Consider the following 14,515-nt stretch of genomic DNA (forward strand, 5'->3'; position numbering starts at 1 on the left):
GTTGTTCTCTTTAAAGAGTATTTTTTCTTAAACAACAGAGCATTACAGTGTAAAATATACACTGGGGGACATAGGCAGAAGAGGGCTGTTGTACAAAAATAGTATATGGGCGCATTACGGTCCAATAACTTATCAAAATACACAATTCCACCTACCTTGGAGATGGAAATGCCCCCTGACCTCTTGGGCCCCTGTGCGGTTGCACCAATGATATGCCCGCCCCTGAAAATATACATGACTACAAATGTGCATTTTCAGCAACATGAATCAAGCAGGTTCCCTTTAAATAATTCACATCACTAAAGCACCCTGTGTGCAGGCAGGTGTTGAAGGATTTCACCTCTGAAGCCTACAGAATTATCAGTGCAGTTCTAAACTATGATACTTTATCTGTAATTGTAAAATTTCTAAATTTTATGCTGATTAGTTAAATCGACCGTTTTTTTCTCTCTGTTACAACACATTATTAACTGTTCACATAGCGAAATCTATTGTATGGAGAAGCACTGTATACAGTCATACACAGAATTGGGATTTCAGAGTCAAATCATATATCGGATAATGACCAACTATATGAATATCTTCAAATGGTAAGAGGCAAATGTGTTGTTTGGCAGTTGTGTAGAGTGTCGCGGGGCAGTTGTTGCTCCTATTGTTTGTGGCCGCTTCGTTTGAGGGGTGGTCTCTAGCACTCATGTTGTTCTTGCTCTGTGTCTCTGTCAACGCTCAAAGATCACACTATCTCGTGTCTAGTCTCCTTTTTTTCTGTTGCTGACACAAGCCACCCACTATATGCGACCTTCACGACCTACCGACTATTTGTACGTAACTATCGCACGCTAGATCTTCAATGACTTTTCTAAAAAACTCTGTTTCTCTTACCCTATCTACTAACCCCTCCCATTGTGGACGGGTCCCAACACTTAACAATTACTTACCCTATACTCTGTAACTTCCTAAACAAAAGCTATACTATATACAGTACACTACATCATACTTCACATTGCAATACATCACAATTTACGGAGAACAATATGTACAAAAGATGCCTAACAAAATACGGTACATTTTCTCCTAGACGACAATACAATAACTCCATTGTGTTGTGTTCAAGGGAGAGAATGCAAAAGCACCCAGTCCACTTCCTTACAGTTGCATGGAGTAAAAAAGAGAATTGTTGTATTCCTACTAAAACTAGGCTCAATAATTCAGTTTCAATTCTCATGCATGCTATTCTTCACATCTATACAGTATTTCACTTGTCAGAACAGTATTTTGTGCTAGGGACAGGAAATTTCAACTATATCAGTCATGTTGAAATACCTTTAGTATCCAACACACACGGCCTACGTTCAAGTAATGCATGAACTTGTTTTGTTGTTTGAATTTTTTTTTCATTTTCACAACTCCCCCTGCTCCTTCTTTCCCAATGACCTATGCATGCGCTCATTAGATGCTTCAACACAAAACATTGGGTCTGAGTCAGTCTATTGCTGAATTTCCTAAAAGAACAGGAATTATCAGCCTAGAGCAGTCATGGCGAACCTTTTACAGGCCGAGTGCCCAAACTGTAGCCCTAAACCCAATTTTTTTTCCGAAGTGCCAACCAATCCTATTATGTAAATAATTAATTGTAACCTTACCTTTGCCGTCTTCTCTTCTCTTCAGCAGGGGGCATCACGCTCATGCTTACCACACATTGAAGCTGAGCCCCTGCCCTTTCCAGACACAGCAGTTGGATTGATCTTTCTGGAAAAAATTGCAGCATATTAGACAGAGATTTTAGCCTGGAATGCAATCAGATGTCACCCTGTAATCCACATCTACATTTCAAAGTCTGAACGTCTTGAAATCCCATAAAGACGTACGAGTGGCTCCCCTCCCCATCATTGTGTAGTTCTGTCCCCTTCCTCGGCCACTTCCTGGTAAACATATCCCCCATTCTGATTTATATTTCCTACATTCTGGTATATTTGTCCCTATCAGGGCGCCATCCTGGTAAATGTCCTCCATCCTGGTAAATGTTACCCATTCTGGCATGTTCCCCCATGCTGGTAAATGTACCCCATCCTGACATATTGCCCATCCTTGTAAATGTTCCCCCATCAAGGCATGTACCCCATTCCTGGTAAATGTCCTCCATCCTCGTAAATGTTCCCCCATCCCGGCATGTACCCCATTTCTGGTAAATGTCCTCCATCCTGGTAAATGTTCCCAATCCTGGTTAATTTACCCCCATCCAGGTAAATGTACCCCTTCCTGGTAAAGGTACCTTATCGTGGCATGTTTCCTCCATCCTGGCATGCATGTTTCCTCCATCCTGACAGGCATGTTTCCTCCATGCATGTTTCCTCCATCCTGACATGCATGTTTCCTCCATCCTAGCATGCATGTTTCCTCCATCCTGGCATGCATGTTTCCTCCATCCTGGCATGCATGTTTCCTCCATCCTGCCATGCATGTTTCCTCCATCCTGGCATGCATGTTTCCTCCATCCTGCCATGCATGTTTCCTCCATCCTGACATGCATGTTTCCTCCATCCTGACATGCATGTTTCCTCCATCCTGGCATGCATGTTTCCTCCATCCTGGCATGCATGTTTCCTCCATCCTGGCATGCATGTTTCCTCCATCCTGCCATGCATATTTCCTCCATCCTGGCATGCATGTTTCCTCCATCCTGGCATATATGTTTCCTCCATCCTGGCATGTATGTTTCCTCCATCCTGGCATGCATGTTTCCTCCATCCTGGCATGCATGTTTCCTCCATCCTGGCATGCATGTTTCCTCCATCCTGGCATGCATGTTTCCTCCATCTTCACATGCATGTTTCCTCCATCCTGGCATGCGTGTTTCCTCCATCCTGGCATGCATGTTTCCTCCATCCTCGCATGCATGTTTCCTCCATCCTGGCATGCATGTTTCCCCATCCTGGCATGTATGTTTCCTCCATCCTCGCATGCATGTTTCCTCCATCCTGGCATGCATGTTTTCCCCATCCTGGCATGCATGTTTCCTCCATCCTGGCATGCATGTTTTCCCCATCCTGGTATGTATGTTTCCTCCATCCTGGCATGCATGTTTCCTCCATCCTGGCATGCATGTTTCCTCCATCCTCACATGCATGTTTCCTCCATCCTGGCATGCATGTTTCCTCCATCCTCACATGCATGTTTTCCCCATCCTGGCATGCATGTTTCTTCCATCCTGGCATGCATGTTTCCTCCATCCTGGTATGCATGTTTCCTCCATCCTCACATGCATATTTCCTCCATCCTCACATGCATGTTTCCTCCATCCTGGCATGCATTGTTCCCCATCCTGGCATGCATGTCCCCCCCCCTCCATCCTGGCATGCATGCCCCCCCTCCATCTGGGCATGCATGTTTCCCCCCCCATCCTGGCATGCATGTCACCACACCATGCTGGCATGTGCGTTCCCCCTCCCCCACCCCATGCTGGCATGTGCGTTCCCCCTCCCCATGCTGGCATGTGCGTTCCCCCACCCCTTGCTGGCATGTGCGTTCCCCCACCCCATGCTGGCATGTGCTTTCCCCCACCCCATGCTGGCATGTGCGTTCCCCCACCCCATGCTGGCATGTGCGTTCCCCCTCCCCCACCCCATGCTGGCATGTGCGTTCCCCCTCCCCCACCCCATGCTGACATGTGCGTTCCCCCTCCCCCACCCCATGCTGGCATGTGCGTTACCCCTCCCCCACCCCAAGCTGGCATGTGCGTTCCCCCACCGCCACCCCACACTGCCAAGTGCGTTCCCCCCACCCCACGCTGCCATGTGCGTTCCCCCACCCCATGCTGGTGTTGCCCCCCCATCCCCACCTTGGCACAGCCGCACACGAGTTATAAAAAAAAAAAAAGCGCAACACACAACTTACCTGCACACGCTCCTCCGCTGCGCGCTGCTGGGTCCTCAGTTCCCACGCGGCCAGCAGATGGCGCCGGCGCCGCTCCTCCGTCTCCAAGGCAACACACCTGCAGCCTTGGAGAGGAGGAGTGTCAGAGCGGAGGAGAAATGTCTCCTCCGCTCCAACACAGATTTGATCTGCCGGCGTGACTGCACTAGCAGATCAAAACTGCAGAATCGGGCGACAGCACGTGTGCCACCAGAATGGGCTCAGCGTGCCCCTGGTGGCACGCGTGCCATAGGTTCGCCATCACTGGCATAGAGTATCCCTGGTAGAGCTATTTTTTTAAGCACCCTTCCAACTTTTTTTCTGATCTTTTTGTTTGGGATCATTCATGTAAGTGTAATGCATGTATAGTGCCTACAAGTAGTATTCAACCCCCTGCAGATTTAGCAGGTTTAATAAGATGCAAATAAGTTAGAGCCTGCAAACTTCAAACAAGAGCAGGATTTATTAACAGATGCATAAATCTTACAAACCAACAAGTTATGTTGCTCAGTTAAATTTTAATAAATGTTCAACATAAAAGTGTGGGTCAATTATTATTCAACCCCTAGGTTTAATATATTGTGGAATAACCCTTGTTTGCAATTACAGCTAATCATCGTCTTTTATAAGACCTGATCAGGCCGGCACAGGTCTCTGGAGTTATCTTGGCCCACTCCTCCATGCATATCTTCTCCAAGTTATCTAGGTTCTTTGGGTGTCTCATGTGGACTTTAATCTTGAGCTCCTTCCACAAGTTTTCAATTGGGTTAAGGTCAGGAGACTGACTAGGCCACTGCAACACCTTGATTTTTTTCCCTCTTGAACCAGGCCTTGGTTTTTTTGGCTGTGTGCTTTGGGTCATTGTCTTGTTGGAAGATGAAATGACGACCCATGTTAAGATCCTTGATGGAGGAGCGGAGGTTCTTGGCCAAAATCTCCAGGTAGGCCGTGCTATCCATCTTCCCATGGATGCGGACCAGATGGCCAGGCCCTTTGGCTGAGAAACAGCCCCACAGCATGATGCTGCCACCACCATGCTTGACTGTAGGGATGGTATTCTTGGGGTCGTATGCAGTGCCATCCAGTCTCCAAACGTCACGTATGTGGTTGGCACCAAAGATCTCGATCTTGGTCTCATCAGACCAGAGAACCTTGAACCAGTCTGTCTCAGAGTCCTCCAAGTGATCATGAGCAAACTGTAGACGAGCCTTGACATGACGCTTTGAAAGTAAAGGTACCTTACGGGCTCGTCTGGAACGGAGACCATTGCGGGGGAGTACGTTACTTGGTTTTGTACCCCTTGCCAGCCTTGTGACCCTCCACGATCTTGTCTATGATGGCTTTGGAATGGTCCTTTGTCTTTCCCATGTTGACCAAGTATGAGTGCTGTTCACAAGTTTGGGGAGGGTCTTAATTAGTCAGAAAAGGCTGGAAAAAGAGATAATTAATCCAAACATATGAAGCTCATTGTTCTTTGTGCCTGAAATACTTCATAATACTTTAGGGCAGGGGTGGGGAACCTCCGGCCCGCGGGCCGTATGCGGCCCGCGATGACCTTTTCTGTGGCCCCCGGGGCACTGGAGCAGATTCCCAGTGGCTGCGGTTCTCGGCCAGCCGCTCATCTTGTCTATTGCCGGGAGACCGCACTGGGGGTGGGACTTCCTCCCTCTGGCTCCTACATGCTCCCTGTGAGATTACAGCTAGAATCAGAGTGATGGGGGAGGGGCCTGTACGGGACATAGAAGGCTGCATAGTGCTGTGCGTGCTGCCTCTCACCCTCCCGTTCTGTGCTCGGCTGCTCAGGTCTAGGAGGTCTTTTCTTGGAGAGAAGACGAGAATGAAGCCAGCCCTTGAGCTGAGCTGCTGCATCCATCACTTGTGCTGCACCTGATCTTACAGGGCACCTAAGCAGCAGGTACTTATATCTGCGCTAAGTGTGTTTATATCTAATATATACCACCATATATCAAATGTATTTGTGACTTCAGTGTCCAGCGTCTGTTGTGTATACATGTGCGTGTGCTGTGTATACGGCGTGTGTGCTGTGTATGTGCTGTGTATACGGCGTGTGTGCTGTGTATACGGCGTGTGCGCTGTGTATACGGCGTGTGCGCTGTGTATACGGCGTGTGCGCTGTGTATACGGCGTGTGCGCTGTGTGCGGCATGTGTGCTGTGTGTGCGCGCTGTTTATACGGCTTGTGTCTGCTGTGTATACGGCGTGTGTGTGCTGTGTATACGGCATGTGTGTGCTGTGTATAGGGCGTGTGTGTGCTGTGTATACGGCGTGTGTGTGCTGTGTATACGGCGTGTGTGTGCTGTGTATACGGCGTGTGTGTGTGTGTGCGCGCGCTGTTTGTTGTGTTTGGCACTTAATAAAGTTTCATAATGTAAGGTTTATTGGTATATCTAATTCCTGGTGTGCACATGTTTACATGCAGAGCTTTTTTTCTTCTCCTTATGTACTGTGTATACGGCATGTTGAGTGCTATGTATGGCTTGTGTGTGTACTGTATACGGCGTGTGAGTGCTGTGTATGGCTTGTGTGTGTGCTGTATACGGCGTGTGAGTGCTGTGTATGGCTTGTGTGTGTGCTGTATACGGCGTGTGAGTGCTGTGTATGGCTTGTGTGTGTGCTGTATACGGCGTGTGAGTGCTGTGTATGGCTTGTGTGTGTGCTGTATACGGCGTGTGAGTGCTGTGTATGGCTTGTGTGTGTGCTGTATACGACGTGTGAGTGCTGTGTATGGCTTGTGTGTGTGCTGTATACGACGTGTGAGTGCTGTGTATGGCTTGTGTGTGTGCTGTATACGGCGTGTGAGTGCTGTGTATGGCTTGTGTGTGTGCTGTATACGGCGTGTGAGTGCTGTGTATGGCTTGTGTGTGTACTGTATACGGCGTGTGAGTGCTGTGTATGGCTTGTGTGTGTGCTGTATACGGCGTGTGAGTGCTGTGTATGGCTTGTGTGTGTGCTGTATACGGCGTGTGAGTGCTGTGTATGGCTTGTGTGTGTGCTGTATACGGCGTGTGAGTGCTGTGTATGGCTTGTGTGAGTGCTGTATACGGCGTGTGAGTGCTGTGTATGGCTTGTGTGTGTGCTATATACGGCGTGTGAGTGCTGTGTATGGCTTGTGTGTGTGCTGTATACGGCGTGTGAGTGCTGTGTGCAGTATACAGTATCTCCTGTGCATGTGTACTATATATGGCCAGTGTGTATCGTAGGTGGTGTAAAATAGGACAACTGTGTCAAGGCTGTGTGCAGTATACGGGCAGTGTGTCAGAGCGGTGTGTGTATGTACAGTGTCTCCTGTGTGATATATATGATTTACCAATCTGCGCTTCAAACAAAGACAAACCTGGAAAAGCAGTTGTGAGAAGCAAACATCACAGCGCGCCAAAGAGAATCATCTACGGCCGCCACAGTAGGGGTATAGGGGAGAGTTAATTGCTTGACTAATTATAGCCGGGTCATTTTCAAGTTGATAATTTTGTGCGGCCCCCAAAGGTTGGTAGAATTTTCCAAATGGCCCCCGGCAGTAAAAAGGTTCCCCACCCCTGCTTTAGGGGAACCAAACAGAATTCTTGTGGATTGAGGGGTTGAATAATAACTGACCCTCTGAATAAACTTTTCACAATTTAAAAAAAAAAAATAAAAAAAGAAATAACATTCTTTTTGCTGCAGTACATTTCACACTTCCAGGCTGATCTACAGTCCAAATGTCACAATGCCAAGTTAATTCCGAATGTGTAAACCTGCTAAATCTGCAGGGGGTTGAATACTACTTGTAGGCACTGTAATTACATACTGTAGGGATTGAGCTCTGGTAGGCGATGGTAGGGACGCAATAAAGAGGCATACACGGGTTTCCAGTCCAAAAAGGGGTCAATGTTTTTTTATTCACACTTGACACAGACACAAATGTAAAGTCTTACTTCAGAGCAGGGATACAAAGGAAAAAGGTCCAGCTTGGCATGCAGCACAGCAAAAAGTCCAGGACATACCAGTCCATTCAGATATAGGTTTCTTTTCCCTTCACAGCAGTCAAACTGCTTCAGTTCTCCAGCCCAACCACCCTTAGGCCAGTGTCACACTTGCGAGTGCCTCGCATGTATCTCGCGTAAGTCTCGCGTTGCATCACCTGGTACGGACTCACACTCTCCTCACAGGAGTGGGTTGGTTGTATAGAGATGCATGTGTGCCGCCCCCGTGTCGGCAGCCGGTCGCTGCTCGGGCCCGGACCTTCAGGGGTGGTGGCTCGAGGGTCTCCGGATCAGGGGGTCTCGCGGACACGCCGAATAAAATGGGGGACGTAGATGTATGTGCCACCCACGGTGTGTGGTAAGGTGGGACACCACCGCTGCTGTTACGGGGCACCCGGGGGAGATGTTGAGCAGCAAGATGTTAACCCCTACGTGGGCAGGGATGATGGCCCCGGGACCCGATGGCTCTAGTGCAGGGGAGATGACGACCGCAGGGGGTGCTGGTGTGCTCACTATTAGTAAAACACTCAAGTCTCTGGTAAACCAGGCTGGTGGTCTCTATCCTTTTCCTGCACTGTTTAAGTTTTGCCAGGGCGTCACACTTGCAACTGACCCGCTCCTGTGAGGAGAGTGTGCGGCCATGCCGAGTGATGCAACGCAAGACTCGCGCGAGATACATGCGAGGCACTCGCAATGTGACAACGTCCTTACACTGAGAAGATCTGGCTGTCTATTTATGCTGTACTAACTATTCACTTGTGCACATCGGGCTTTGCCTCAAAAGCTGACTAGCAGAGAAGATCCAGGCCCGGGATTAATCTCTTCTCTGCTGCTCACCAGTGCAAAAGGCACATGCTCGGAAGGATATTGCTCCCATCTACCACCATACCCCTTACCCCGTCACAATACTCCCCAGTTGGTGTCTTCATCTGTCTTCAGCCCCACTCAGTGCCTCATACAGAAATCCCATAGACTTGCTTTGAAAAGATTTAGAAAAGTGACCTGCGCTTCATTGAGTATGTGGCTACATGCATTACACTCACATAGGTGCTACCTAACAAAGGAATAATAAAAAAAAGAATTGGTTCCTTTTAAAGGGACCCTGACAGCTGATAGGTCTCTCATTATATAAGCTTGCAGATTAGAGACCTGATGATCCAGGGGCAGCAGGTGGGGAGACGACGTCTGGACTCCACCTGTTTGACTGGTTTCCCCTGCGTTTCAGTCCCAAGCAGCTATTAAACTATGTTTTTCTCTCAAACACTGCAGCGTGTATCAGCTGTCAAGTTCCTTTTAATACAGCTTATCAAAAACACAAATATTTAAAAAAATTAATTTTAATATAAAATCTTGATTGAAACAGGAGGTAATAATTGTCTAATGACAAAGGACTCTGCTATATCTCTTTCAGGCCTTCAATATGGATCCTGCAGAGCACAATGCCATCCTTGAAAGTGTAAAAAGTCTTGAGGTAAATATAAAGATTGGTATGATCCTATGTGTATGTGTGATGCTGGTGAAATGAAAGAATGCATTGAGAAATCTAATAATAATGTAATAATGAGAAATGACACAGGGAAAAAGTATAGAACACATATGAAGAAAGAGAGGGGAAAAAAGCCATGGAAAGTCATGACACCAGCTGAATCGATCAGTAATTAGAAGGCAATCCCGCCACTGAAAGAAAAATAATATCAGTTGGTTTATCTGATGGCCTATAAAAAGGTGTATCGTTACCAAAATGTTACACCAGAAACATCTCAAGATGGGTAAAACCTGTGAGCTGTAGCAAGGCCTTTTGCAACCTTATTGCAAAACATAATGATGGCATTGGTTACAGAAAAATGTCTAAACTACTAAAGATTCCAGTGAGCACTGTTGGGGCCATAATCTGAAAGTGGAAAGAGTATAATTTCACCATAAACTAGCCACGACCAGGTGCTCCCTTCAAGACTTCAGACAGAGGAGTGAAAATTATCTGAAAAGTGTTATGCCTCAGTTTTGGGATTTGATCCCGTGACCTCTTGCTCCATGGTTGGTTCACCTGTGTACTGAGCTATGGTTCTTTTCCTCTCAGTCCTAAATTTTCATTGTCCTGTTTTGGTTTGTCCTATCACCGCCTCCACTGCATTTCCTTTTTGGGTATAGTTCTATGTGGACCTGTTCCTGGGATTTCCAGAACTTTATATTTTTATATTTGAGATTTTACTTGGAAGAAAACACTATTTGAGTGCCTGCTGTTGTCTGTGTGATTTCCTTCAAGCCCCTTTATCCTTTCACCTTTTTTATACTTGTTTCAGTATAGCTCACGTGGGATTTCTGTTTGTTACTACACTCCTTCATCTGCTCTTGTAGGTAGTGCTTTGTGGCCTCCCCTCTGGTCCGTCAGGAGCAAGGGTGCACAACATTTTTTTGGTCCAATGGCCACATCATCATACTGAAACAATGCCATGGTTCGCAAAATTTTTACAGAGGTTTTTAGATGAATACATCACCAGAACTATCATCAGTACATTAATACATCACCAGTAGAAAGTTTTGAGTATTTGAGGAGGATTTGGAGAGTTTCTGCTGCATGCAATATCAGTGTGAATACACACTAACTTAGGCCCAAATACACTGACGTTTTTCACTGGTGTGTAAAACATGCATATGTCCCTCTGTGTGCCGTGAATTACGGCACACGTGGGTTGTCTAAGTGCAATACGGGCTCCGTTATCCGTGGCCCGTGATTGCACTTAGAATTCAACTCACCTGTGCGCGCTCCCGCTCTCCATGGTGCTGATCGCTCCCGAAGTGCAGCATCCGGCCGGCGCTGACCCCCGCAGCAGCTGCTTCCGGGTCGGCTGTGTCGTGCATCATGAATATGCGCAACAGTAATGAGCCGGCTCTGAAGCAGCAAGCAGAACGGGCTGCAGAGAGCGCCGCTGAAGCCGGGTGAGTAAAAATGTTTTTTATTTTAAAAGCACGTTTTTTTCTGGCACGTGTTTCACGGACCACACCACTGCGTGGTCCGTGGGACATCAGTGATGCCAGAAAAAAAATGGACATGTCTCCGTGCGGCAATCACGCACACGCGTGAACGCTGCACGGAGACATGGTCAGGGAAACATCACTGACGTGTGAGCAGACCCATTCATTATAATGGGTCTGCGTATGTCAGTGATTCTGGTACGTTTAAAAAAAAGCACAAACGTACTAGAATCACTGACGTGTGAAACAGGCCTTAAACTGAGTTTTTGGAGCAGAAACTTACCAAATCTTCCTCATTATCTCAAATCTCTAAATTGTGAGGATTTTAAATTTTAACATCACTGGGTCCCGTAGGCTGTATCAAACCCCTTGGCATGCCACATGCGGCACACAGGCCGTATGTTGTGCAGGCCTGCTCAGGAGGCACGATAAACCCTTTGATGGCCATTTAGAGAGCCCGGTCTGAAGCGGGGCAGTTAGTTGTGCTGTTAGAGTTTTTTGTCTGCACAGGGGCCGGTTGTGTGCGACTGCGCATTCCTCTTTTACATTTTTCCAGATTGTGTGAGTCTTTTAAGCTCATAAGAAAGAGTTGTCTATGAGTCAGTAACTACCTGTAGAAAGCTATAAAAAAACCTGGAGTTAGCAGGTAGAATTGTTTAAAAAAACAATAAGTAATTCACTCAACCTCCATGGCATGTATGCATGCTCACCAATCAAGACTCCATCGCTGAACAAAAAGCATGTCCTAGCACATTTAACGTTTGCTCAACAGCATTTAGAGAAGTCTGTGAAATACTAGAAGTAAGATCAGATAAGACCAAAATTGAACCCTTTGGATGTCATAATACAAACCATGGTTGGAGGCCAACACCATGAAAAGGTGTCACACTTGTCTTACTCCCAGATGGAATATCATAATATGGGGTGGCATAATGTAGAGAAGCTTAACCCTTCTAGTCTTCATTCCAGGTATACTAACAGGTCAGCATTATTTTGATTTGGTCGAGCAAAAAGAGGTATGACCTATTCTCCAATGTGCTCCTGGAGCCCTGTAGTACTAGAAAGCCATGGACCCCATAGGGGGGAGGGGCGACATGACCAGAGGGAAGGGAGGGAGTGAGGGGTTAATAAAGTGAATTAAAGGGCATTATGGGCCCTTTTAGGGGATTGGTGGAATAGGGTCACTGTAGGGTGGGGAGGGGGCTAGTATATAAACTATAGGGGAGGGGTCTTACCTTCCTTGTGACTCCGGACAGCAAAGGATTCAGACCCAGGGACCTCCAGGAGCTCGATAGGCTCCTCAGAGCGGCGATGGCGGTGCACGGGGCCCAGGCAGTGCAGTCCCACGTCAGGGCTGCCTGGGCTTCCCCGTCGGCACCTGCCCCTTGCACCCCCCCCATAGATGCGGGCGGCGTTCCAGCCCCCCCCCCCCCCATCCGATATTCCCCAGGCGCAAGGGGGGCAAGGAGGCACAGCGAGAGCCCCCCTCGGGACCCTCCGCGGCGGGGCGGGCTGCGGCAGCTCCCTGCGTCTGCCCCGGCCGCCGGGAGGAATCTCCGGCGAGGCCGCGGTGGCCGAGAAGGGGGCGTGGCCAGTCCGGGGGCCTTCTTCCGGTCTCCGGCCTCGGGCTGGAGTCCGAACCCCTGCGGCGTCTCCCGGCCGGGAGCGAGCCCGGCGATGATGTGAGGCCAGCGGTGGCCTGGATGGGGGCGGGCCCGGCCTGGGGCCTACTTCCGGTCCCAGGCCTCGGGCTCAATTTTCCAGGCCGGCGGCAGCCCGGGATCGGGGGCGTGCCCGGCACGGGACGGAGGCCCGGGGAGGGGGCGTGTCCACCCTGGGGCCCGCTCTGGACGCCAGGCCCCCGGCGGTGGGGCACGTCCCGGCGGCAGCTACCACACAGGAGCGTGCCCGGCAGAGAAATGAGGCTGGCAGTACCCTCCAAGGACCGTGAGGGAGCCGAGCGCAGGCAGCCAGCAGGGGGACCGGTGTGGGCAGGCGCCACCCGGATACCTGCAAGGCTGGGGAGAGTAAGGGGGGACGGCGGGAGCCCGGCGGTGACTGCCAGGTCCCTCATAGCAGCTGCACTGCGCCCGGCGGCCGCGGTCTCCCCCGGGCGGGGGAGGACCAGCAGGAGGTTCTGGTCGGAGGCCCTGGAGGGCGAGGGACGACGGTGGGGAGCCCCCTGAGTCCGGGGAGCGGCTCCTCCAGGAAGAGGCCTCGGGCAGCGGCGGCCCAGGGGACAGGACGGTCTCGTGGGCTGTCGCCGCACAGCAAGCGACGGATGTCGACCACCAGTGCCCACGCGGCGGCCCAGGAGGGCGGCCGTGGTGGAGGGGACGCATCGGCTGCGTCCTCTGGAGCTGGAATGGTGGAGGACGCCTACAGCGAGGAAGAAGAGGGAGCCCTCAGGTCGGGGGACGAATCTGACGAGTGGATGGCGGAGGACGTCGCGGTACCAATTTCCATTTCTGCGCCACGGTCGGGTGAGCTAGCCGTGGATTCGGCATTGCTTGCGGCGCGGGTTGCTAGTTTTGGGGAGGTGGCTGCGGGCACGGCAGCGCCAGAGGGGGGGGGTCAGCATTGTTTAGTCAGTTGCTGGGCTTGGTGCGGGGTTTAGCGCGCGCGCGCGCCGGCGGCAGCAGCGGCATGGACGGGTCGGTGGTGGATGGCGCAGCGTCGGTCAGCAGCGAGGCGGCGCCGATAGGGACGGGTGCGGTTGGTGGAGTAGTGGAGCCCGCGGGGTAAACAGCGGTAGAAAAGGTAAATGGGGATGAGGTGGTGCGTTTGGATGATAGGGCCAAGTTTACGTGTGTTTTGAGGGACCGTTAGGGGCCCACCTCAAGAGGGAGGTGAGGGACAAGATTTGGGAAGGGGGAGTATGTGAAGATATTTTCCCTGCTACCCCTGGGAAAAAAAAAAAAAAAAAAAAAAATTTAATCTGGACAAGGTGAAGCCGAACGACTCCAAGAAGGAAAGGGAAGAGGAAGAAAAACGCCGTTATGGGCTCCTTCCTCGTTCCTTTTCCAATTGGCTGCAGGCGTTCGGAATTTTGGCAAGTGTAATAGGGGAAAAGGAGCCGGAGCACTGCTCGGCTCTGTTTGGTTATCTGGAGGTAATGGGGGAGGCGTATCGCACGGACAGGGGGCTTGCCGTGGCTGCGGTATGATGAGCAGTTTAGGCAGCGGAAGGCGTTGCGGCCTGGCATGCGGTGGGACCATGAGGACATTTCCTTATGGATGCGTTTATTGGCGGCCCCGAGCCAGCCCTTTCATGGCGGCGCCGGGGGGGAAGGGAGCCGGGCCCTCGGGTACCCAGAAAAAGGGAGTGTGTGGGCAAGTTCACGACGGCCGGTGCAAATTTGGGGCAGCATGCGGGTTCAAGCATGAGTGCTCCGGCTGCGGGGGGACGGGTTTGGTAAAAGGGAGGACGCCAGTGAACATAGGGGCAATGGCGCCATTTTTACATAGGTATCCGGACGGGGCAGCGGCGTCAATTTTGCGGTTTGGTTTTATACGGTTTTCAGATTCCGTCAGTGGGGGAGGCATTGCCTCCGGTTTTGTCGTACTTTACGGTCGGCGAGGGACCACCCTATGGTTGTGGGTGGGAAGTTGGGGACAGAGGTTGAGTTGGGCAGGATGGGGGGTCCATTTG

The 14,515-nt window shown here is 50.2% G+C and overlaps 1 protein-coding gene across 2 annotated transcripts in view; it reads left to right on the forward strand.

Moving 5' to 3' along the window:
* The window catches only part of UNC13D (unc-13 homolog D), a 174,067-nt gene that overhangs the window by 72,107 nt on the left and 87,445 nt on the right, over positions 1-14,515 (forward strand). For both annotated transcript variants that reach the window (XM_075349607.1, XM_075349606.1), the window contains exons 4-5: positions 483-590; positions 9,303-9,362. In XM_075349607.1, coding sequence (XP_075205722.1) covers positions 483-590; positions 9,303-9,362 — 168 coding nt within the window. The remainder of the gene's footprint in view (positions 1-482; positions 591-9,302; positions 9,363-14,515) is intronic.

This window comes from Anomaloglossus baeobatrachus, chromosome 5 (assembly GCF_048569485.1).
Source record: "Anomaloglossus baeobatrachus isolate aAnoBae1 chromosome 5, aAnoBae1.hap1, whole genome shotgun sequence".
Classification (NCBI taxonomy): domain Eukaryota; kingdom Metazoa; phylum Chordata; class Amphibia; order Anura; family Aromobatidae; genus Anomaloglossus; species Anomaloglossus baeobatrachus.